The sequence below is a fragment of the Strix uralensis genome, chromosome 4 (genome assembly GCF_047716275.1).
Source record: "Strix uralensis isolate ZFMK-TIS-50842 chromosome 4, bStrUra1, whole genome shotgun sequence".
NCBI lineage: Eukaryota > Metazoa > Chordata > Aves > Strigiformes > Strigidae > Strix > Strix uralensis.
In genome coordinates this window covers 33,929,887-33,954,515 of record NC_133975.1, presented here as the reverse complement: position 1 = coordinate 33,954,515, position 24,629 = coordinate 33,929,887, and the positions used below count along the sequence as shown (strand labels likewise).

The 24,629-nt window shown below is 39.1% G+C and overlaps 2 protein-coding genes across 5 annotated transcripts in view; one reads left to right on the top strand and one right to left on the bottom strand.

Annotated features, from left to right (window-relative positions):
* Positions 1-5,006, top strand: part of MTMR7 (myotubularin related protein 7) — a 49,096-nt gene extending 44,090 nt beyond the window's left edge. The window contains exons 13-14 of the mRNA XM_074866294.1: positions 1,641-1,767; positions 2,242-5,006. Of these exons, the coding sequence (XP_074722395.1) occupies positions 1,641-1,767; positions 2,242-2,601 (487 nt within the window). The 3' untranslated portion in view covers positions 2,602-5,006. The remainder of the gene's footprint in view (positions 1-1,640; positions 1,768-2,241) is intronic.
* Positions 2,478-24,479, bottom strand: VPS37A (VPS37A subunit of ESCRT-I). Of its 4 annotated transcripts, XR_012628682.1 has the most exons (13): positions 24,245-24,478; positions 20,113-20,187; positions 19,135-19,249; positions 18,113-18,213; positions 17,409-17,625; positions 16,297-16,367; positions 14,252-14,379; positions 14,107-14,165; positions 13,949-14,017; positions 11,820-11,963; positions 11,007-11,087; positions 9,096-10,786; positions 6,909-8,729 (listed from the first exon to the last, which is right to left on the bottom strand). XR_012628682.1 is itself a non-coding variant. In XM_074866296.1 (12 exons), the coding sequence occupies exons 1-11, from the start codon at positions 24,370-24,372 to the stop codon at positions 11,007-11,009; spliced, it is 1,188 nt and encodes a 395-aa protein (XP_074722397.1). In that variant the 5' UTR covers positions 24,373-24,479; the 3' UTR covers positions 2,478-2,698. The 4 variants fall into 4 exon arrangements, 3 of the variants coding, with proteins under 3 accessions (XP_074722397.1, XP_074722396.1, XP_074722398.1); XM_074866296.1 differs by lacking the exons at positions 6,909-8,729; positions 9,096-10,786 and adding an exon at positions 2,478-2,698 and having other exon boundaries at positions 24,245-24,479; XM_074866295.1 differs by having other exon boundaries at positions 6,909-10,786.
* Between the last annotated feature and the right edge of the window lie 150 nt (positions 24,480-24,629).

The following is a 24,629-nucleotide window of genomic DNA, read 5'->3' as shown; positions in this document are numbered from 1 at the left end:
AAGTAAAACTGATCAGTTTGTTTTCCAGTTGCAAGAAAAAGCACCTGTTAAAAAGTCAATAAATATCCTAAATGACAGAATTCACGTCTACTATTCCAGGTTACATCCACTTTAAAACAATTTAAAAACAGTTATGAATCATATTCTTTAGGAGAGTGGGATTTATAAAAGAAGTACTGATACTGCAGATCCTCCATTGGATGAGTAATCCTGTTGATTTTAATGGAATTACTTGGGTGTGTGAAGATTTCCAAGCATGAGCTATCAGATGATAAATTTAAGGGGGGTGATATCAGATGATAAATTTGACTGTTGCAGCAGGAATAATAAACCACCAAGGAGCACGCAGGTGCTCCGAAAATATCTGTCAGCTACTTGGCTGGACAGCTGCAGCTGAGGGCAGGTCTCTCGCTTATTTAAGCTGTCTGGTGAATTACTTACATACTCAGAGTCTGGCTGTGGCCATGTATTGGCAGGAGGACAGGAGGACTGCTAGAGTAATGTCTTATGAAGAGCGGCTGAGGGAACTGGGGTTGTTTAGTCTGGAGAAGAGGAGGCTGAGGGGAGACCTCATCGCCCTCAACTACCTGAAAGGAGGTTGCAGAGAGCTGGGGATGAGTCTCTTTAACCAAGTAACAAGCGATAGGACAAGAGGGAATGGCCTCAAGTTGTGCCAGGGAAGGTTTAGACTGGATATTAGGAAGCATTTCTTTACAGAACGGGTTGTTAGGCATTGGAATGGGCTGCCCAGGGAGGTGGTGGAGTCCCCATCCCTGGAGGTGTTTAAGAGTTGGGTCGACATAGCGCTGAGGGATATGGTGTAGTTGGAAACTGTCAGTGTTAGGTTAATGGTTGGACTGGATGATCTTCAAGGTCTTTTCCAACCTAGATGATTCTGTGATTCTGTAAGCTACAGACTTACAATTCAAGTCCTTTTCTCCTGAAAATGAAAAATCAACTCAGCTTTTTAACTAAAGGTTTGTCAGATAATTCCATAGAACAGGAAGAGATCTTGCCAGCATATATCCTTCATGCATTTCCACAGGCCAGTTTAAAATACCAGTTTAAATTTTAAGAGAACAGGATGTCATACTGGTTTTTACTCCTTTTTAACTCTTCTTTACAGGGGGAAAAAACCCTGTTAACTAGCTGTACCTCACCCCCTGCCCCAGCCCGAGACAAAAACAAGCTTACACAATTTCAAAGTTGACTTCATGGGAAGTTAGACAACGGTTAAGAACTAGGATTATGAAAAACTGTCTTTAACCTTGGCTGTTTTATAGGTACCACTGCTCTAAAGCCCATAGTGTAGAACAAGAAAATAATACAGCAAAAGTTTGTGTTCAGTGATCCACCTTCAGCCATGTGATCTAAGTTAAAGGTACATTCACCTCTCTATTGTGTATCAGAATCTGTGTATGTCCACAGAGTTGCATCTTCAGGGCAGAGCCAATGCAAACGAACCGTAAATCTTACCAAATATTCAGTGAACCTATGTGTATGCGCTCTAATGATGAATAATCCATGGATGAATCATTTAGGACAACATGTGCCTGGAAAAAAAAAAAAAAGTGTGTATTTGTGTCTTCTGAGGCCACCTCAGCAAGTGAGAAAATTGCTGACCTTCCCGTTAATTCCAGGTTCTGGAGTGGTATGTACAACCGCTTTGAAAAGGGGCTGCATCCTCGACAGTCAGTTACCGATTATCTGATGGCAGTGAAGGAAGAAACTCAGCAGCTGGAAGAAGAGCTGGAGGTCTTAGGAGAGGTAACGAACACTTGATCTCAATGCCCCAGACTTAACCGATGGTAAATGAAACCCAGCTCCATATGCTGCCAAGTCCCCTACATACAACATCCTTTTCTGGCATAAGGATGTTGAACCGTCATCTTTGTTATCACATAAAAATTACTATGAATGTTTTGCATTTAGGACACAACAGTGGACTTTTCAGGGATAAAACGTCACCCATGTTGGTGCACAAGTACTACACCTGAAAGAAATTTTATATCCTTCTGTAACTCAGACGGGTGTGGTAATTCAAGGTCGGTTTGTGATAAATTGTGCACTTCTCACATTCCATAAACACAAATAGGCAGTTTTAAAGGGTGCCAACTGGCTTGGGCTCTGAACTTAAGGTTTTGTTTTTTTTTTTAAAAAAAAAGAAAAGGGAAAGACACGTAAAAGGATTACTGGGCCCTAAATGTGTCCATGTAATAGATACCGTTTCCTTTATTTCAGAGATTGGCAAATCTTCAGAAATCACAATTAAATGACAATAAAGACAAGAGTAAGCAACAAGAGCGAAGCAAACAGTTAAGGCTTTCTACTTCCAACAACAGCTTAGCTAACACTCCCCAGGAGTATAGCAACGATCTGAAATCATTCCCATCCCGGAGCCCTTCACAAGGGGATGAAGAAGATTCAGCCCTGATTTTGACACAGGACAACCTGAAAAGCTCTGATCCTGACCTCTCAGCTAACAGCGATCAGGAGTCTGGTGTGGAGGACTTAAGCTGTAGGTCCCCAAGTGGGGGTGGCTGCTTGCCTAGTGAAGACAGTGGCAAGGATTCAGATGAGGCTGTATTTCTGGCAGTCTGAAATACCTTCACAACAGCAAGGATCCAGATGAAGCTGAGTCTTTCACAGTCTAGAACAGCATCTTTTCATCAGATGAAGAATGGGAGTGGTCTGTGGCCTAAAGAAATAATCCAAAGAAAGGGAACTGTGCAATTGTGTAAGTAAAGATCTAAGCAGAACAAACCATTATTAGTTTTTAAGACATAATGCTAAAGAAAGGTAGTATCTGCTGTTATATTTAGTTAAGCCATGTGGTATTTGTTTTATCAATGCTGTACATAATTATTCCTTACTTTGTACATTTCCATAATAATTTGTTGTACAAAATAATAGTTCTTCTCCAAAGATGTGAAATTCCAAAGTATTCTCTTACACACAGGGACAAGGTTGAAGATTCATTAGCGCTAGCCTTACTGGTGAATCAGTCAAAACTTATTTTTGTAGAGCTCTTTTGCCTTCAGACATGTTGTGTATATCCTTCACTTTTTTTTTTATAGGTGTTAAATTTTGAATTCCAACAATTATTTTGCATATTCTCCTACTAGAATCCTTTATGGCCAAGTAAAACTAACAAATGGACATGCTTGCTTAGGGGACATATGAAGCTTTGATCCTGCAAAAATACCCTTTAGCAAGCAGCAGCTGCTGCTGCTGCACATGAATGCATCCCATTTGTACTCAACTCTCAACCAGTGTTGAAAGTTCAGTAGTTTCTGTGAGCAAAACTGCAAGGAATAGAACAATACTACACAGCCTTCGTGGTAAAGCATCCCTTTATAATGAAAGGTGTGTTAGGCAGTATACTCTAGCCTCTTTATGTTTTGTTATCAAGTCTGATTGTTTATATCTTACTCTTGTTTGAAACTGCCTACGTGAGATATAAAGGTCAAATTTTAAAGGTAATAAAATCTCAAATTCTCCAGCCTATTATGATTCCTACTTGAAAATGTTTTGAGTGGGAGTGAGGTACATATACAGTAGAGAGAACAGGGAATCCAAAATCACTTATAACAATCACTTACGAAAGCATCACTTCAAATTCAGAATTAAAGGAAGGTTATACCCATAAAAGAACTGTTATGAAGAATACTTCTTCCGAATTTTATTGTTCAAAATAAACTAACCACAACCAAGGGTTTTTCTTTTATCCTCATACTAAATTTCCCTTTTAGTATTTGCCAACCCAAACAGAGCATGGCAATGCTAATTGAAGAAAAAGACTGATTCACCACAACAGAAAGTTTAATCTCATTTGGTTTAAGAATATTCATAGTTTTTAAGAGTAAGAGTAATAGCTCTCATAGTCATAGGTACAGAAGTAAACCACTGAAAAATATTTAAAATTTGGAATGTTTTGAAACTTGCGAAACAGGCTTCCATATCAGGATGTAATTCTTCCAAGTTTCTTTTTTTTTTTTTTAAATTTATTTAATTAAAGCAAGCAGTTAAAAATATAACTCATATGGCTGCTCTTACCTGCTTGGAGACAATGTGGTACTGAACACTAGTAAAGCAAAATGGTAGTAAGTTTACTTTCATTGCATTTCATACTACTCCTTCAAATACAGGCTTACAGGCAGAATTAAATTATATAAATATACCTCAGTTTAGAAGCTTTAGATTTTATTATCCAGTCTGCTTTTATGGAATGGCTTTTCATCCTGTTCTGTGAACCTATGTTATTAAAAATGAGTAGGTAAACTTCAGTGTTATTAATATCCTTTTAAGGGAGATGCTGTCTTTGAACAAATAATTCAATTCCTAAAAGCAAGATTTATCTTAATGTTATACTGGAAAGGCCAGATCCTCAATTTGATAAATCAGTGTAGCTTATTTGAAATCAATACCGCTGTAATTTATACTCTGTTGAGAATCTAGCCTTCTGGTTTTTAATCTTTATGAATTTTTAATAAATGAAAGCCCTGATTTTAATTGCACTTTTAAAAATGTTTCATATTTTGAACCTAGCCTGTAAAATTTATGGTATTAAAGGAGATTTTGAATGGGTTTTCTCAAACTAAAAGAAACATGCTGTGAAGTCAGCAATGAAAATAAACCACACAAATATTCTGCCTAAAAATGAATTTGAAAATGGGCAATATTATTGCACATCTTTAAAATGTAAAATTGTTTATGATGGTATTGTGTCCTATTAGACATATCTAGAAATAAACGCAGAACAGCAATATATGCAAATTCAAAGCACTGTCTTCATGTCGCTTATGCAACTCCTTGTAACTAGCTTTACAACTAAAATACTAACATATTAACATTTTATGTTAAGCCTTTACATAGCAGCCTTCTGATGTGTCTATCAGTCCTTAGAGTTTTGCATTAGCTACTACTGTTTTCATTGTAATGTATGTATTTGTGGCATTATTAGCCTGCGGAGAAATACTTTCAAATAAACAGGTCATTTAGTGTTACGTTATTTCACACCACTGAATGAAACAAAGGTTTGCTTTCCCAATTTTTGTAATACAGTTCTTCATTTACTCAAGTCACTTTGTCACTGAGATCAAGGGATTTTGTATCTTTGATACTTGAATCTAGTAGTTTAAGCTGTAGGAGAATCTACAACTCTTAACTAAGAAAACTGAGGATTCTGTTGAGTTAATGATATGGGAGCATGTTACACCCCTGTATTTTTTTTTTTAGGGAATGCAAAACAAAAAGCATGAGAAAACCATACTATGAACTACAGTGATTTCTTATAGCATTGAGGGGATCTCCCCTCTGCTGCAAATCCTTGCAAATTTGGCATAAGCCCACTGTAATTTGAAACAGGACACATGAATGTAACTAAACTGCTGGGAAAAAAGGATTAGAAGAGCATTATAGATTTCTGGGGTGTAATTTTAGCCTCACTAGGCTCAGGCAGTCCGTAGTATGAAAATGTGCATCTAAAGGACACTGAAGGCAATGGGATCAAACAGCTGAAGTTTTCTCTACAAAAAGATCACCATCTAAAGAATGTATTCGCTAGCTGCTTTTATTGCTAGCTTTATACAAGACACAAAGGTGGTAAGCTGGTAATGGATTCTGAAAAACTGAGAAATTAAAAAGTTGGAGGGCACAGCTGAGGCCAAAGGATATCATTCAAAGTAAGTAGAGGGAAAAAAAAAAAGGGAGGGAGGCAGGGAAGGAAAGCTCTTTGTAAAATTAGCAGTAAGGTGGGGAGCACCTTTGAAGACAGGGGCAAGCCAGAGCACCAGTTTACATAGCATGAAAGATGTCTGATGACACAAACTAGTAACAGTTAAAAGCCAGCAGCAACAAAAAGGTAGCCTTTGCAATGAAGATAAGTATTTTGTCACTGCTGATCAGCTAACTTCCATGCTTTTTTATGTGGATGCTGCTGTATCTGCACAGAGTCCTTATCACAAACATCACAGTCGAGGCAATGGGCTGCTTCTGCGCATAGGCTGAAGGCTGAGTGTAACTTTTAGGTTGGCTGGTCACCCTTACACTCTGCAGGGCAGAGACAGGTAAATGCCGCAGTGACTGAAAAATCCTCCAAGGACAGGTAAGTCACTGACAATTCATTTGGGAAGGGAGGAACACGTGGTGGTGTAAGTTAAAAGTAGGTGAACTTATGACAGTACTAAGACTAGTGAAAAATATGTCAAAAATCTAGGGCCAAGTGTACAGCAAACCCAGAACTCGAGACCAGAAACACTGCCAGAGTGTGGGGTGATGAGAAGGAAAGGTAAAATAAACATTCAACTTACATTATTTAAATTGCCAGTAAAGCACCTGGAGCCTGCAAATCAAATCATGTTAAATCTTAAAATAAAATTTAGTGGTCTTTTAATAGAAATCATGCTGGAAAGCAGCTAATGAAATGTTATAGGTCCATGAGAATCATTGTGACTGAATTCAGGTGAGGACTAATTTTTAAGTCTGCTGTTTGCCAAGGTTATGAGGACTAATTTTTAAGTCTGGGGGTTGCCAAGGTTAGTCAAATTAATTTATTCTGTTTCTGAAAACTAAACAACACAGTTCTTTATGTTAAGGTGTTCCCATTACTGATATACAAGCCTTCTTTGTAGCTTATTACTACATATAAATTTGATCTCTAAAAGTATCTGACCAAAACAGGGCATTTACAAAAGCAGTAGCCAGAGATGCAAGATGGTGCAGTGAAGGTGGCTCCAAGAATTACTGCTGTTGAAAGGGTTAAAGAGGAAAAGCTCAAATCACTACATGCAAAGATTAAAAGTTTGTCCTTGGGTAGCTTACTGCATCTGTTTCCAACACAACTCTGTATCCACCCAAGAAGTCCTGCAATGCCCAACTCTATCCATAAGTTAGACAATTACAAGATATATTAAAAATCCCAAAGCCTTTATTTGTAAGTTTTAACACATTACAGTATTCACTGTTCAGAATAATGTACACAATAAGGCTGTGATAACTGACTTAATTTTGTTGCCAGAGTTTTAATTCAGCTTTACCTGAAGGTCTCTTTTAGAAAGATTTATCCTAATCTTTGAAGGGAGTAGTAAGAACTTGGACAGAAACAAGACTAAGATTTCTAACTTCCACATTTGGACAAGGTCCGAAGTGGCAAAGTTGCAGGATTATGTACAGAGCAAACAACAGAACTATAGTAGATCATTAGATACTGCTTAGAACTAACTGTATTATAGTCTCTTGCTTGTAGTGGTGGCTAGAATAGCTGTACATACCTGATAATCTCTGTCTTTCAGAAAGATTAACATGCCAAATACACTGTGAAGTCTAGGAAGACTTTCTTCTGTACGTCCCAGCAAAATGTACCATTAACATCAGTGGTATACAAGATTACCCTAAAATGAAACCTGCTTGATTTCAGATTTAAAATTTCTCTGGTCTGCAACAGCATCAGTTACAATTGCTATATGGAGAATTCAGTTCTGGATTTTAGTAGTCAGTTGACTCATGGAGAAAAATAGGCCTAAGTAAACTCAGCTATAGAAAACATTTAGCAGTAAGATCAGATATTAAAATTATGCAAACCCCAGACTCAATTAGCAGTTACAATACAGAATGTACCCTCAACGCCACTCCAAACTACCACAACACCAGATACAGGCCACCTCCTGACTCTTGTATTTCTTGCTCATTTCTTGTACTTTTCCACTTGGCAGAACACTTCCATTAGCATGACCCAGTGCAAGGCTCTCCAGAAACAAGTTACTGTATGTAGCCTATTATTCCAGATTCCTTAAGAGTTCACTTGACACATTTCAAAGGATTTTAGAATATGTATCTAAGAGCAGCTGCCATTCTCTTACACTTCACAGGGAATTGTTTAAAGCTGGATTTATATCTACACACCACATTTTGGCAAAATAAGGTAAGGAATGTGCTTAACAGTGAACTACCAGTCTTCTAGAGGCCAAAAAACCTAACTCTGATGTCAGCGTTTTCAGTGTTCTACTACATCTTCTGGTGAAAGTATGAAGATTACCTATAAGGAAAAATGTTTCCATTGGTACAACCAGTGTAGGACTAAAAGAAGAAAAAAACAAAGCAGCAGCAAAGGCCAGAAACAAGGCTGGCCATTCCTGCAGGTGACAGGATACCTGTCGCTAATGCGGTACACCTTTGTTGAATACACTTCTGTGCTTCTTTTCTAGAGGATGGGTTTGTGACTGCAGAAGGGGCTAAAAAATAGGGGAAATAATCCTAAGAACAGGAACAACGATATGAGAGAGAGAACAGAAAGAGAGAAAAGAGAAGACCTTAAACTTTCATATCCCTGAACAAGAACACTGTACTAAGAACTTGCATTGAACAGTGAAATTTTCTTTTAGACTCTCTCCACTACCATCAGAAGGACTCCATGGAGAAGTCCTGAATTTGTAAGTTTGCTCACAAAAGTAACGTAAGCGGAAAAGAACTGGTACTAGTTTGTGAAGCAAATCCCCTGAAGGTGATGTGGCTAGAGAGTTCAGTCACAGTAGAGCACCATAATACACAACATAACGTTCAAGAGGAAGAGGCAGATGAGGATGGAAGTCTGTCATTCCATGCCATTACAAAATGTGCATCTCAGCAAGAGCACCAGATGTTTGGTCATCTGTTCCTTTCTCTGCTTACAAGGAAGAAAACAAAAAACCAGCCCTGTATAGAACTGTGTGTGTAGTCTTCAAGATTGTTAGCTAGAGACTCAGAAAAACATCCAAAACGACTTGTACACTCAGCACAAAAACTAGATAGAGTTTGCCAAGAACGTAACACTGATGACTTAAATCTAACTCTTCTCCAGAGCTGCAGAAATGACTCTACTCAGAGACCCAAGTCCAGAACCACCTGGAAACCTACACAATCTCATTTTTAATTAGGGCTTTAGTTATCACATTAGCAGAAGTGCTGGCCATATACAAGCAGTATTATACACAGTCAGTAGAAATACTTTTTGGAAGAAGATACTCTAAAATTATTGCTTAACCATGGCACTTACAACCTGTTTTTCAGGCACCTAAGTATTTTCTTTGATATGGACCATAGTTCTGTTTTCCTGAGACATCTAATCTCAGAATTTGGACCAGCTTTACAGAGAAAAACCCCTTCAAATACCAGTGAATAGTTTACTCACCCTGAAAGGCAGTCGCTTAAGACAGACAACCACAGTACTATAAAGCATGACAGGACTGAGACTAAAACCCCATTTGAAGATTCACTAGCCTGTGGAACGGACTTCCTGCACTTACATGATTTTTGTAACTCCAAATTTACTCACTCTCCTTCACCTCAGAATACCTTATCACATTTTGCTAGAAGAGCACTGAGTTTAGGACTGACTGAAGATTAGTGATACAGACAAGTACTCGCTTGGACTGACAAGCTTTAGTTTGAGACTTGAATCTGTGATGTTCTGTGACACTAGGTAACACAGAGGCAGTGTCTTGGCTAAGAGGTTTATCTCCAGATTGCTTCCTGACAAGAAACAAACAGGATTCCTGATACATTACTTAATCAGTGCTTTATCTTATTTATCACTCAGAATTGTACAATTCCTTCAGTTCTTGGGCAACTTGACTGCCTCCATGAAAATCTAATGCACTGACAAGGTTAAGAAAAAGAGTATGTCTTTTTGCAAGAGCAAGAGAGAACACACATGCATGTATTTTTCTCCTGTAGAATACCGCACTTGGTCCTATCCATTCTCACCAGAAATACCCCCACCCTAAAGAAGTCAGCCCACAAGAGGCAAGATTCAGTGATTAAAAGGAGGAATTAAGTCTCACTTCCAAATTCTGTCGCTGCCTTTAACATAACACGCTGTGCAACTTCAGCCAAATTAGTTTCTTTGTTCCTTAAAATTAGGAAAAAAATAACTGCTACTTCACAAAGAACTTCAGAACTGGTTTTTGTACAGTGCTTCTGAGGTCCTCACATGAACATACTCCTATTGCATAAAACAAACTGGGAGGTGAACTGATTATTTTTCCTTTAAGTAAAAACAAGTATGAAAATGAAATTGTTAGATGAAAATTGTGTTTAATTACAGTGCTAGGTACCAAGCCACTCCTGAAATCAAGTGCATCAGTGCTACTGAGCAACATACCAAATCTACGCAGAGAACATTTATTCTATTTTGATACCAATATAATTTGTTCCAACACATCCTTTGCTTAATCCAAATCAACTTATCCAAAACACAATACAGGCTATACTCAGTTTAGTATTATTACTTAAAAGTAAAAAACTTTTTCTTGAACATTTTGGCTTCAAGAAAAGACAGCTTGTGATTCCACTGACAATCTCAAATTATGAACTTCTTCAGTTTCCAAAGTCCTATCAACACTTATCCCAAACTCTTCCACAGATCAAGCCAAATCTATGTTTAAAGTTCAAAATACAAAAGATATGAATTATGTTTTTATAAAAATGTAAAAAGCTAGTCAAAATTACATGTTTAGATATTTAATCTCTGAAGAATGGAGTATAGCAGCAGGAACTTAAATATAATAGGAACTATCAACAATAAATACAAGAAATTAGTGCAAAGATTGCAATAGAAGGATTCTTGAATACAATGAGAATATAAAGAGACATTCTAATTTGTACAAAAACCATCCCAACTCTGTATACAATCTCTTCTATAAATACAACCATATAAGATGAAATGCTTATTTGCAAATAATAGTTATTAAAAAGTGTGCTTTATTGGGTTTTTCACTCGTTCTCTTGGCAGATGTAGTTTGCAGGAAGTCTGTAAAGACAAATTTCCATAATTAGAAATTTTAACCCCTCCAGAAGTTATGTTTTAAATACAACTAACAACAGATGCAGTATATACTTGATTTCCACAAAAGCACTATTAGAATACTAAGCATTCTAACATGTCTATTTGCAGTTACCAATTTGTAAGTGTGTGACAATGAGGTAAATAGTGAAAAAAGTTCACTACCAATATTAAAACAGCAGTTTACCTATAGCGGAGCATGAAATTGGCTGTGCATTGCTATTGCCTGTTGAAGTTTTTCCTCTTTGGCTCGTCTACAGTGGCAGAGCTACAAAACAAGAAGTAGAAAGACTGAATTCTGAAAGGAATTTTTTATAATGCATCCTACCATTTCTCTTTAATGAGAATTAGCTACTTTGCAGGCTCTTTAAAAAAGGAAAGGCCTGTGAACCACCTCCCTTCCAAGCTTCAGGCTGAACAACTGTCTGTATTGAAAACATTATTCCATCCACAACTGCTTACAAGAGAACTGTTTCCTATGTTAGGAAATGCATTTATTAGGCATCTTTAAAGAAAGGTACACTACCTGGTAAATAGCTCTTGTCACAGCATGAGCAAGAACTGCAGTTTTGGAACCTCAGTTGCTTATTTGGTGATAGCCATCAACTGTATAATTAATTTAAGAAGTTCAGTAAATTAAACATTAAGGTTGCTTAATATAACATGTCATTCTATGTTGACATACTGAATTTAAAATTGTCCATGGGCTATCTTCCCTATTATCTATACAGGATATAGAAGAAAGTGGCACAAAAATATCTGCAACAATATGACTTGTGTCTAATGCAGGAGTCCTTTGCACTCCGGCCTTAAAAATATGTGCCTTCAGAATGTAGATTATATTCTAAATAGACTGAAGCCACTTAGGTATATATTGTTTTTCTGTTGGAGCTTACTAAAGCACTGTTCTGTATCACAGGACTGCTCAAACTCGAAGTCTTAGATTTATTCACTTCGTGTTGTGTATGTCTCAGATTAGAATGATTTGTATATTACACACCGTTCTCTTTTCCATGAAACTACTAAGAAAGTCATCTATTTCTGTTTTGCCTTCCAAGAAGTCTTCTGCAATAGTGTCAGATTCCTCTTCAGCTTCATGAGCAGCTACTTTAAGTCTGGCTTGCAGAGCACTGGGACTGCAACTCTAAATAAAAAAAACCTCCTATGTAATATTAAACTGTTCATCAAAACCTACATTTCCAGTAAGATAGATAAATGACTGTATAAATACAGAGTATGTGAATAGAGCATTATTATTACATAAATGGCTAAGTGACCAGATGAAGCTTCACCTCCAAGAAATGGCACAGCTTGTTAAATTAGAAAGGATTCAATGTGAGAAAAGTGTTGCTAGGTTAGGTCTTGATTCACAATCATTCTCACAAATGTATAAAGCTTTTCAACTTTTACCCTACACTGTAGAAAGCATCCCACTTGGAAATCTGACAGGTTCTCAAATGCATGATTTCCAAGTAGAACTAGCGTTTCAAGTGTCTTCAGTGAACAGGGTCTACTTTTGACACTCAGTAGTGAACCTGGGAAGTATAAAAGGGTAAAAAAAAAAAAATCACTTACTCTTCAGCTTTTAAATACCCCTGAAGTGATTGCAGAGAGGAAGACAGGAAAGGAAAAAGCACCTACTCAAGAAGTAGATGGGCTGCTAATCTAAACTAGTATACTCATTCTTCTGTTTTTACAGACCTCAAGCCTTATTTCTGTTTATTGCATATAATTTCATTATTTTTCCTCTAATATGTTTGGGCAATTAATCAGAACATGATTCACGTCTTCAGTAGGACTCTGTTCAGAGCCAGAACTACAAAATTAAGATACTTACAGATTTTTAGATGCTTGGACTACCCTTCATCTACCCCATGAAAAATATTTTACTTACATACTGTAAAACTGCAATGTAATCAGAAATTTCCTGTTAAATTAATCTTGTGCAACATAAGAAGAGTTTACTCTAATAAAAGATGACTAAAATTCCAGTACAAGAAAAAAGACTTGTATGGAACTTTGAAGGAGTGGTAACAGGAGATACCCTGTAGTGCACAGTGAACATCAATACATGAAGATACAGCATGTGTGGAAAAACAGCACAAAAATCCAGCTGCAACTCCCCAGCTCTCAGCCTCCTAGCCATCTTTTAAATTGAACCAGCAAATCTAACTTAGTAAAAAGAAAAGGTAATAGAGCAGTGGGGTATTATGTCCTGTTCTTAAGTGGTTTCTTACAGAAGTAGAAAGTTTCTCAATGACAACTACCTCTGCCCACTTTAAAGCCAACTTACATCACACAGAAAAGAGGCATTAGGAGTCAGACTGTTCTAATTTTCAAGGGAGGAAACATTTAATTCATTTAAATCACCTATGAAATCGTTCAGTTTGCTGTCATGTAAATTTTTGCTTGTTATTTCACATTTTGTTACTTTTGAGGCATTTTGAAATTCAGGTACTACGCGGGCTATTTTTATGGACTGTTGTATTCTCAGGTGACAAGTCTTGCAAATAATGAAGATTTCAGTGCAGAAACTGGCTTATAAGAAGTTACATCTTCAATGCACATCCTGGTAAACTTACTAAGATATTCTCCTTCTCCAAATTGCTTTCTGAAGTAATGACTTCAGCCTATTTGTGCCTTAGAATGTGCAAAGTTTGACAGCACATATAACATGTTGCCTAAAGTAAGCATACCCAGTGAATCACAGAATTTAAGTTTCTAAAGCAATGTTTTTTATCATTTTCATCTGGTACAGTTTTACAAGCTCATTATGTTAAATGGGTACCATTAATTAAACAAGCCTTTAAAAATCATTCTGTTCTTAAAACTGGTTTGACCCAGGATTGTACTTAAGAACAGCTCTAAATGCTCATCATGCCTCCTTCTTCCAATGTTCTTGTAACATTAAAAAAAAAATCTAACCCAAAACCACAGTAGCGCAATCATAACACTGTTTTGCCTTCAAACTGTTTGGTACTTCATCCCATTTTTTCTCATACTTGATGTGAATCTATTTCATATAAAATTAAAGTTTAACCAGAATAATATTCTTTATGGAGAATGATACAATTAAAAACCTCACTTTGTTCAGAAATATTCTTAAAGGATAATATGATATAGAGATACCTCACTAAGTTCATGCTGTCTTTGCATCTTTTTTTCAAAGGTTGCTTTCATCTGTGTGAGTTGCTCATACTGGAAGGAAGAAGAAAAGATGTTTTCCCCCTGAAGAAAACAGAATATTACAACTACTATTTCTGAAAAAGATTTTACTCTTCACTTACTTTATCCAACACCATCTGTCTTTTTGCCTCGAGACTAGGCTCCAGCAACAAGTTTTTTTCTGTGAAATAAAGTCACTATTACTACTTTTTTTAAAGGTTCAGTTTGCAGAACACAGCCACAGATGTTAATGTTTTGACATCTTACTTGCCAGCTCTTCAATGCTTTTCACTAACTCATCTCTATCAGTAATGACTTGCTTCAGCTGTGGTAGAGTCACAAACTGTTCCAGTAACACTTCCTCTTGCTCATTCATATTGGTCAGCTGAGATATACTATATTCAAACAGAAAGAAAGAAAGCCGATTTGAAGCTAACAGCAAACATTACATGTAGAGTTACTCATTTCTGCCAAAAGTAAAAAGTTTGAGGCATTTATTGGGACTCTACACATACACAACACTTGACCACAACTTAATTTCCCCCTTTCTCCTGGATTGTGGGCTCTACTAACTGCAGCAGTGAGCTTAAAAAGCAGTGTGCTAAAAAGTATCTCTCATTTCAAGCCTTACTTCCTAGAAAGTGTTTTTTAATGCTACTATAGTGGTTTGACCTCGGCCAGCTACTAGACACGCACCCAACTGCTCTCTCAGTCCCCCATCCTCAACAGAATATAGGGGAAAACCTTGTGGGTTGAGATCAAGACAGGGAGATCGCTTACCAATTACAATCACAGGCAAAACACACTCAATTTGGGAAAAATTAATTTAATTTATTGCCAATTATAGTGAAAGTTGGATGGTGAGAAAGAAAGACAAAATCTAAAACACCTCATCCCCTTTTTCCCCAGGCTCAACTTCACTCTTTCATTCCCAACTCCTCTACCTCCCCCTGTCCCAAGCAGCACAGGGAACAGGGGGAATTGCAGGTGCGTCCTTACCCCTCCAGCTCTCTCCCCTGTTCTCCAGGGGTAGGGGAGGGTGAGTGAGTGGCTGCGTAGTGTTTGGCTGACGGCCGGGTTGAAACCACGACAATGTGTTTTCATAGAGGCGCCAGCCACCTCACTGATTGACTCAGCTGTCCTGCAGTGGGTCTACTGCCAAGTCAGCTGCACCTGACACAGGGGCAGCCCATGGCCCCATCTCATAAAGGCCACCCATGCAGACCCCCAGCTACCAAAGCCTTGCCACCTACACACAATACAGCTACTCAGAACAGCTGCAATACCATTTGTGATTTAACTCAACTACCACCAGAAGAATAATGGAATTTTAATACGGTCTTCTTGGAAGGACCAAACTTGATCAGAATGTTTTGTTTAAACAAGCAAATTACACTTCCTCCCAAACCCCCTAACCTTCTGCTAGAATTTATAGCTGATTTAGCTAAATTAAACAGGCTCTTAGGAAGGTGTCAAGGGAAACAAAAAAAAAAACCACTGCGGAAGTCCTTCTTGCCAAAGGTCTTTTCCATTTTGAAAGGAGAGTTTTCAATCACTAAACTGTAACACCACTATAAAGATGTGAGGTCAGAAAGAAACCAATCTCCTAAAACCCTTTCAGAAGTAATAGCTAATTTGTAATCTAGTCAATCCCAGATAACTGATCTTGGGGGTTGTCTCACTAGATCTGAGCAAATTGCTGGGAATAATAACGAATACAATTTTTCTGAATTGTGACAAGATACACTTTCGATGAAAATATTTGTGTAATATGTGTATGAAGTATTTAGTTGTGGAAGTGATTTGCACTGGGACAGCTGGCACATTTGCCACCTGAATTATCTAACCCAACCTCCCTGCATACACTGAGCTGCTCAGAAAGTGGTCCACTGTTTACCCTGCGCTACAGTCCTTTCAAATTTAAGAGCATGTGATTTGTGAACCAGTCTCAAGTCCCCTTTCCTCTTTAAAAAGTTACGCTTATTGTATTAGTAGAAATTAAGTCCCTGGCAAGGCCCCAGAAGGCAGCAGAACATTGACAGTTACGAAAAGCAAAAATAAATGCTCCTTTTTCTGCTGTTGAATCCTGAAGTATTGTTCCTGCTGAGGAAACCCTAAACAAGCAGCACATTTGAATACAAAGCTGCTTACTTTCTGACTCCACAATTTTGGTGAGTGATAGTTCTCCTATCTATAATTTCTACAAAAACCTTTCAGTAATGTATACAGACATTTGACCAAAATCAGATACAGACCAGCAGTAACTGCCTTTTAATGACTATGGAAAGTTTTGCTACCTTCTGAAAATTTACCTTAGTTCTGAGAGTTCTGGAAATGTATCAGGAACATCAGGCATCTTGTAAGTAAATCCATTCTGGCCAACCTGAACAGAAATTTAGAAGTGCTTAGTAGATTTTTGAAGACCAATTTCTTAATATTTAACCTGATTAACCCAAAACTGGAGGTGAATATTTGCCAGCAACAATAAAAGTAGGAAAAGCAGTAAAAAGCAGTAGCGCTAGTCTCCAAACAGAAGACGTCTTGATTCAATCATGGCAACAAAGTACTTGGGGATGTCTGGGATGTTGTAAGAGAAGAGTTGGTTTTGGAGGAAAGTAATTCTGTCTTGCTATGTCCTCCATTTGACAACAGTGGGATGACCCAGGAAACACAGAGGAATATAACTCAGTGATGTGAGAACAGAGAAAGAGATTTACATTTTGATCTCTTTCATGTGGTTTTCAAAGCTATAATCCCTCAGGAAACAACTTTTTAGACAAGGAAAAAAAAAAGTCTGCCTTCACAGAATGTAGAATTTTTAAATTCTACAAAGCCAGAAGTGTCTTCCAAGATTAAGAAAGCTTTTGGTTCTAAAGACAAGATTAGATGAAAGACTAAACATTTAGATATAAAGTTTTTGGAGGACATTCAAAAAAAGTCCTTCCAGAGTGCATCAGTGAGAGGGAGGTTTTTGAGAACACACATACAAGATCCATGAAGAGAAGCTATTTTAAGCATGAAAATGAGAAATACTCTACACATAAAGGCTTGAGACTGCACATCGTTCTCACCTGATAGGTTCTGGGCAGGAAATTCCATATAGACAAAAGGATCTTATTGTCTGTGGCTGGAGAAACAGTCACAAGCTGCGCTATGGGGGAGTGCAGCTCCAAAAAAATAGTATATTCAAAGATATTTAGCATAACATGGTCTCACTGAAACTCAGAAAGACGAACTTGTTGCTCTGACTTCAAAACTTTTCATCAGAGCCAGAATGACAGTTTCATCTTTCTAGTACCAGCAAAACAATGAAGTGCAGTCACTCAGACTGTTCCCTTGAGTTTTGCAGCAATGCCCCGTGTGCCCTCGAGGGAACTTAGAGTCAGTGTCTGATAGCTTAAGCAGCAAAACTCGGCACACAGACCTGAAGCACTGCTTCTGCTGTCGGAACGGGTAGTGGCAGATCAGCAATCAAGCCGTAAGAGGGAGCAGCAGGCTTGTCTGTAGTGTAGCTTGAAGAAACTGATTCAGCAACAGGCACAGCTGCCATTGTTCGATTTGTTTCTTGAGGTGGAAATGGAGGAAGGAATGGAAACCCCTGAGGAGCATATGGAGGCATTCCAGCTGGTTTGTTGAAAAGGCTAAAACCAAAAAAAACCCACAACCATGAGCAACCAACTGCTTATAGCACATTTCTTATAATTTGAATTGTAATTACTAGATCACATACAAGATGTAAGATTGAATGTTTAAATGACCATAAATTCTGCATTTTCTGTTCTCAGTTACTTCCAATGTAGTAAGTCTACTTTATGTCCTATACTGCAACATAACATACAACTCCATTAAACTACATTCTTGTACAGCAGCCAAATACATACTCACACATGCACATAAAGTTACATCAGCATGTTGATACAGTAACTCCAATGAAATCTAGTGTTTCTTCTCAAAACAATCATGACATCAAGCATGCACATGAAATTGTGCAAGGGCAGAGAATCTATGCCTCCCCAGACATCCACTACAATATTCCTTTTCCTGCCCTCCTAATACTTGGCTTCATCTCTTTTTTAAAAATGTAAGTTAATACACATAGTTCCATTCGTCATGTTTATAGATACTTACTATGGAAATGATGTTGAGCTAGGAGCCAGAACTGGAGGATTCTTCCAAAACTCATCCAGTAAACTTTGAATAATTTTTCCAAGATCTGAGTGCATTGTAAACTGGTAAAAACAAAAACCAAAACCCAATGCAAAAGAAAAATTACGTCTGGAATCCAACAGTTCCAAAATGTGCTGAACTTGACATTTATTATACCCACACAGCAGTGCTAGAAGCTATTTCAGAGACATATCAGCTAATGTAAACTCTGTATACGTAAGTTCCAAATAAAGTGATAAAGCCACCCAGAACTGAAGAGAAACTAAAAGTCTTTTGTGGATTCCATTATCAATGGAGAATCAATCAAGTACAATATTTCTGATGAACAACCAAAAAAACCCATGTTAGTTACCAAGTTACATTTGGGAAAACAAAACAAAAGCAAACAAAAAAGATTTGAGACAAAAAGCATTAATTGCACTCTGAAATACTCGTAGCCTTCCCCCCCCCCAACACCCACCCCAGAAAACTACCACATCCTTGTTGGCAGAGAAAAAAAAAAAAAAAAACAAACCAACAAAACCACACAGCAGCAGCATATTAAAATCTTGAATATTAGAGCTAAAACCTTTAAAACCTTGACATCTTTCCAACAGGATTACGGTACAAAGAACTATGTTACAAAACAGTCTTAAAGCATCCTTCTCCCTTATTTAAAATACACTGTAGAGAAACAAAACCTGTGCTATTGGTACTAACAAGAAAAAGGATAGGAACTTTCTAAGCCATCATAACTTAAAATAGTTTTAGATATATGAAATACGCAACTCAGTAACTGTAGCAGTAAAAGAATAATACTGATAATACAGAACAAATAGTGAAAGCTACTGAATTTTTGTTTTCAGATCCCTCAAAATACAGTTTGAGAGGGATTAGGATCTGTAATAGTCTTTTTTACCAGAAGTATTAGCAATAACATAGTGTGAGATGTATTAAAATTGCTATTAACAGTAGATACATGTGAAGCTACAAATTATACATACATTACTTATTAATGGTCCGGTCACATATACCCCCTGTTTGTCCATTAAATGATGTCTCACAGGTGGGAAAACACTGATGACTGGTTTTTCCTGAGGAAACTGAGGTGGAAGCAAGCTGCAAACACAAGCATAATCATTACTACAGCTAGATCCTATGATAAAGTTTGCATAAGAAGGCTTCTTATGCAAAGAAAAAGTAGTATTAATTACATAAACTTACTTTTCTATGAGAAGAGTTACAGTGAAATACAGAGTGAATGAAGCACACAAAAGCATTATTCAGTTACAAAATTAGAAGTCAGACAGATTAGAATACCAGACTTCCACGAACTGAAGAGAGCATTTACTGAGCAAAACTGTAGCAAAACAATGAAGCAATTATGTCCATGGGCAAAGAAAAAGCTTTATCATAACGAGAATATTTTCTAATATAAATGTTATTACTATAAAAACAATGCAGTGTAACCTGCAAGAATACCAGGGAAGTTATCGGGCTAAAGTAATAAAAAACTTGTGAATAGTATACCATCAATATTTGCCAGAGCAAAGTCATCCCCCAAAGCAAATTCACAGGAAATGTTACAATAAATGACTTAAGTTACGATCCAGAAGCTTAACTGGAGTAAGAGTTAGGAGTTACAGTAGATCAGTAAATTACTAATTAAGTTTATTTTCAGTTGTAGGGTATTCAAAGTCATCAGAAAGCCTCAAGCGTTTTCTCCTACTTATCTTCAACTAAAACCACACAGGTATCTTAGAAGCTGAGGACAGCAAAATACAGTTTTGCTTTCAGCTGAGCATCTGCATCTTGTATAGAACTAGTTTCACTGATATCACTACAACTACTAATTCAAATCCAGGTAATAGTTCCTGAAATTAGTTATGAGATGGGAGTCATTTATGTTCTATTACCACTTTTTTTTTTGGAGAACAATTTTAATTTTCAAGATGTGCATAGAGATATCTCACTGTACTTACATGTTAATATTAATTGTCAAATTGTTTACAGTGAATGGCAGTCGATATTCCACATCTTTCTGAATTTCTGCAATGCTGTCAAAGAAGAAATTGTTAGCATCCAATTCATGGTCAATATAACAGCTTAAAGTCTAAAAAAAGGCACGACCTCAGACCTTTGTATTTAGTTTAGTTTTGAAAAGCCTTTTAAGAATAAAAATGAAAATGCTGCAATAAGTTAATATACTTCAGAATGCTGTATTGAATGTTAAGATTAAAACAAAAAATGGTAGATTCAACTTTTAAACCTCATATGTGATCACAAGCAATGGAAATACAGCAGGAGAAACTGTGTTACTCACTGATCTTGACAACAATCTCAAGTTCTTTTTCTCCACTTAGTGGCTTAATTTAAGACATCACATCAGTGATTTTTTGTATGTACTGAATTTTATCTGATAAACATTTACTTTGCCAAGGCATTACACTTGGTTCATGACTAAGTACTGCTCTGCAACACTGCCTACAGGTCAGTATGTAGAACATACATTACACTAGGCCTTCTTCCTTAATAGATTAGATTACTATTCAATAGTAGTTTTTTCCCACATGCACCAAGTTCTATGCACTTGCACAGATATTTTCAAGAATTATGTGGAGAAGAGCTACTTGCACAGGTATTTTCAAGAATTATATGAAGAGTTACTTCCAAGAATGTAAAGCTCTGTAATCCAGCTCAAGACACAGTCCTGCCATGAAAGCACGTGTGAAGAAACATTATCTTATGAAATCTGGTAAGACTGAATCCAAATTTGCTTCTCCTGTAACAGGTAAGTTACTAAGAAAAATCTTTAAATCAGCTGCATTAATAGGAAGTTAGTTTCAATACTCAAAGCACTCTACAATTTTTATGCACAAGACTGTTTTGAAAGAGGGCATCTCAAAGAATGTGGAGGAGGAGTAGAAGACGGCTCAGAAGCAGAATTTCCATCTAATACGAACATTCCTAAACTGGGACTGGGAGAGAAAGGAGGGCAGACAATTAGCTTCATCTTATAATGTCTCAATCAAAACAAATTTAAAAAGCAGATTGATTCCTCTTACATCTATTTTTCCTGCCTGCACCTGGATAATATTATGATTCTCCCTCACCTCCCTCATAAAGGGAGGAAAACAGCTCTGGTTGGGAATAATGGCAGCCAGGTGTTCCCAGAAAGCCTCTTTGCATCCAACTTCAGAAATGCCCATCCATCCACTGCCAACAAGTACACTCCATACAATCACTTCCTCAAAAACCTTGAAACACACTACCTGTAAATGTGTGTTAAGTGTAATGCTAGGAGTGTTTTGTATCCCTCCAAAGCATTATTTGCACACAGAATTTAAAACTAGTTTTCAGAGTTTCAGGAATAAATGGAGTAAGACACAAACCTAGCTATGCACCTTACTTTCTGCAGCCCGACTTTATTCCTCTCACAGACAATCCAGTATCTGCTCTTTCCCTGTGAAATCACATGCTGTTTGAAGAAACTATCAGATATCTCCAGCACAGGAGAACTCAAATCACTTTAGGGCTCTACTGTGATACACCACACACCAAAATCACCATCTCATTCTTAACTGAAGAATCCTCTCTGGAATCCCTCACGCACCTTCCTGCCCTGTAATCATTTGTCATGCATTTTAATAGCCTGCTATGAAATCCTTTTGAGCAGGGTATATAATTATGCACCACTCACGTGCACAATCTATAGGAACTGGGGAGGAAGAGGAGAAGAGGGAGAGAGAAATGAGAAATTCAGAATCTCATTGAGCTGTTCAAACTGTTATAACCTCCTTCAAGCAAAACCTTGAACTGTTAAACTTAGTTTTCCCTTCCCCAAGTGGGAATGAGTACACTGGAAAAATGGCATATTCTTAACTTTGGCTAGAACAACAGCAAATGTAGAAAATTGTTTTTTAAACACAAAAACTTGATTTCAAGCTCCTAACCTGTGAGGGATCCTGAAAAGGAAGACTAGCTACTTTAATGAAATTAAGATCACATATACCTGGGCTTTTATGACCTAAGACAAACCTAACTTAGGTAACTACACCAGATGCCAAGAATTTTATTTTGAGCATTTCAGTGAGGAACAGCTGGGATACACATAAATTAATGGCAAAATATACTTCTTGGACAAAACAAACACTAGAATGACATTTATTTATAATCACTGCTTATGAAACAATGCTGTTGCACTGCTTAATGCATATTCCTGTCCTATAGATCTGTGCTGCTATGGAATCCATAAGCAACCACATCAGTCCCGCTCAAAAAAACCTTTGCACTTTTGAAAACTTGCACCAGTATACATACCTTTTCAAAAAAGCACAGAATTTGAGGCACTGTTACTCAGATTTTTTCAGTAATAAGTATCTCTTATGAAAACTGCACACTTTGCCAGAATTTACTCCTTTGCTTGCCTAATTTTTGGTTTTTTACGCCTATCGTCAAGAGAAATCGGGCAGACTAGTTTACATGGCTGTAAAGTTACATGTGAGCAGCTACCACCTCCCTAGCCCTCATCTCTCCACTCCTGGCTGCAGGGTCCATTCCCTGTCTGCCTATGCTTGAACTGGTGCCTGCACAAACAGGTAGTAAACCAGTTCAGCAAGCTGACTTTGACAAAAACTGATCACTTTTGAGGACTTAGCTTGGGATGAGCTCATCTCCCTGATAGAGAAAAAAGGTAGAAACAAAAGGCTAAGTAAGGCCAGTCCAACAAAAACGTCTAGTTACGTAAGCTGCTGCGTACCCACAGACACAGCTCCTCAGAAAAGTGAGCTGTCTTTCAAAACTATTTGCAAAATTGTCTCTGAACAGATTTAAGTTTAAGCAAGCAATAACACTTAGCAATACTGTCATGTTTCCTGTGTGATAATTTAAAATATTAGGGTAGTGAGCAATCTGCAATTACTAAACTTGGAAACACAATAAGTATCGCTTCCACTCCTGGTCTCAGTCTGCCATAACAGAAAACATTCTCCTTCCTTTTTCTGGATTGTTTTGGAAGCATCTATCGTTCAACTTCAAGAAACACCCCAGGAAGCACAATGAACACTTCCACATTCACTGAAAATATAACTTGGAATACATGAAGCCTGGATCTCCTTTTAAAATATGAACACTAAACACAAAAGATGACTAAAATTTAGGCGAACCTGATCAGCATTCTGACAAACTAGAGTTTCTCAAGGATAAAGGATGATGTTTCACTGCAAAAAAGTGTGGCTGCTGAACAGCAAAAACCACATCTGTCTCTGGTGAGCGCCTAAATAAAACAGGTTACTCCGGAACAGTCGGTTATTATCAAGTTAGCACTGTACACCAGAAAAGGTTTGTGGGGCCAGCAGGGCTCCTGTGCCACTGCAGGTAAGACCACTGCGATGCACAGCGCCTTTACACCGTACGTCTTATTCTTAACTTTTAAAGAACTACGCTCCTATAACCAGTTTCCAGAGAGAGAGCTTTATTCCGACAGGCGCAATCTGCACTTTGTAGTCTTTAAAAGCCATTAAATAATTTTGCTGACTTCCCGGCCCAGCGGCCAGTGTGACCGGGTACGACGAACCGCGCCTGATGCCCCGGTCGAGCCATGCCGGCAAACCCGCAGCCGGCGGGGGCAGACCCGCCACCGCCGAATCTTGCTTTCGATTTCTAAGCGCAACCTCCCGCCCCACCGCCCACGGAGGTTTCTCCCCGCCGTGGACCTGCTGCCCGCTCTCCTCCGGCCGCCCACCCGCGGCCCTGCCCGGGGCCGCGCCGGGACCCCGCGGCACGCTGCCCCCGGCCGCCCCCGCCCGGCGGGACCCTTCGCCCCCGGAGCACGGCGGGGTTCGCCCGGCCCGGGCTGCAGTGGCGGCTCGGTTTCCTGCTTACCCGCCCCGGCGGCGGCCGGCGCCGCACACGGCCCAGGGCCGGCGGGACCCAGCCGGGCCTCACCGGGAGGGGACGGGCCGAAGTCCCGTCCCTGGGTGTGCGTGCGGGGACACACGACACCCGCCCGAGGCGCGGTCCCAACCGCGGCCACCAGCGGCGCCGGGCCTGGGTCAGGCGACACAGGCCGGCCAGCCGGCCCCGACCTCCCCCCGCCCGGCCGCGGCCACTCACGAGGCGTGGGCGCCGCGCAGGGACTCAATCTGCCGCTGCTTCTGCTGCTGCAGGCTGGTGAGGGCGGGCAGCGGCGCGGCGGGCGAGGAGGAGGCGCCGCCCTTTGCGAGGGGGAACAGCCAGTTCATCCTGCCCGCGGCAGCCCCCGGCGGGCGCGGGGGCACCGGCGGCTCCGCGGCCCGGCCTCACTCCCTCGCGCATGCGCACGGCCGCGGCGGCGGCGCCTCCACCTCCCGCCCGGCCCGGCCCGGCCCGGTCCGGTCCCTGCCCTGTCCTGTCCCGCCCCGCCCCGCCCCGGAGCCGCCCGGCGCCGCCCCGCCCCCGCGGCAGCACGCAGCCTGCGTCACCGCCGCGCGCCCGTGACCCGGGCCGTGGCGCGGCGAGG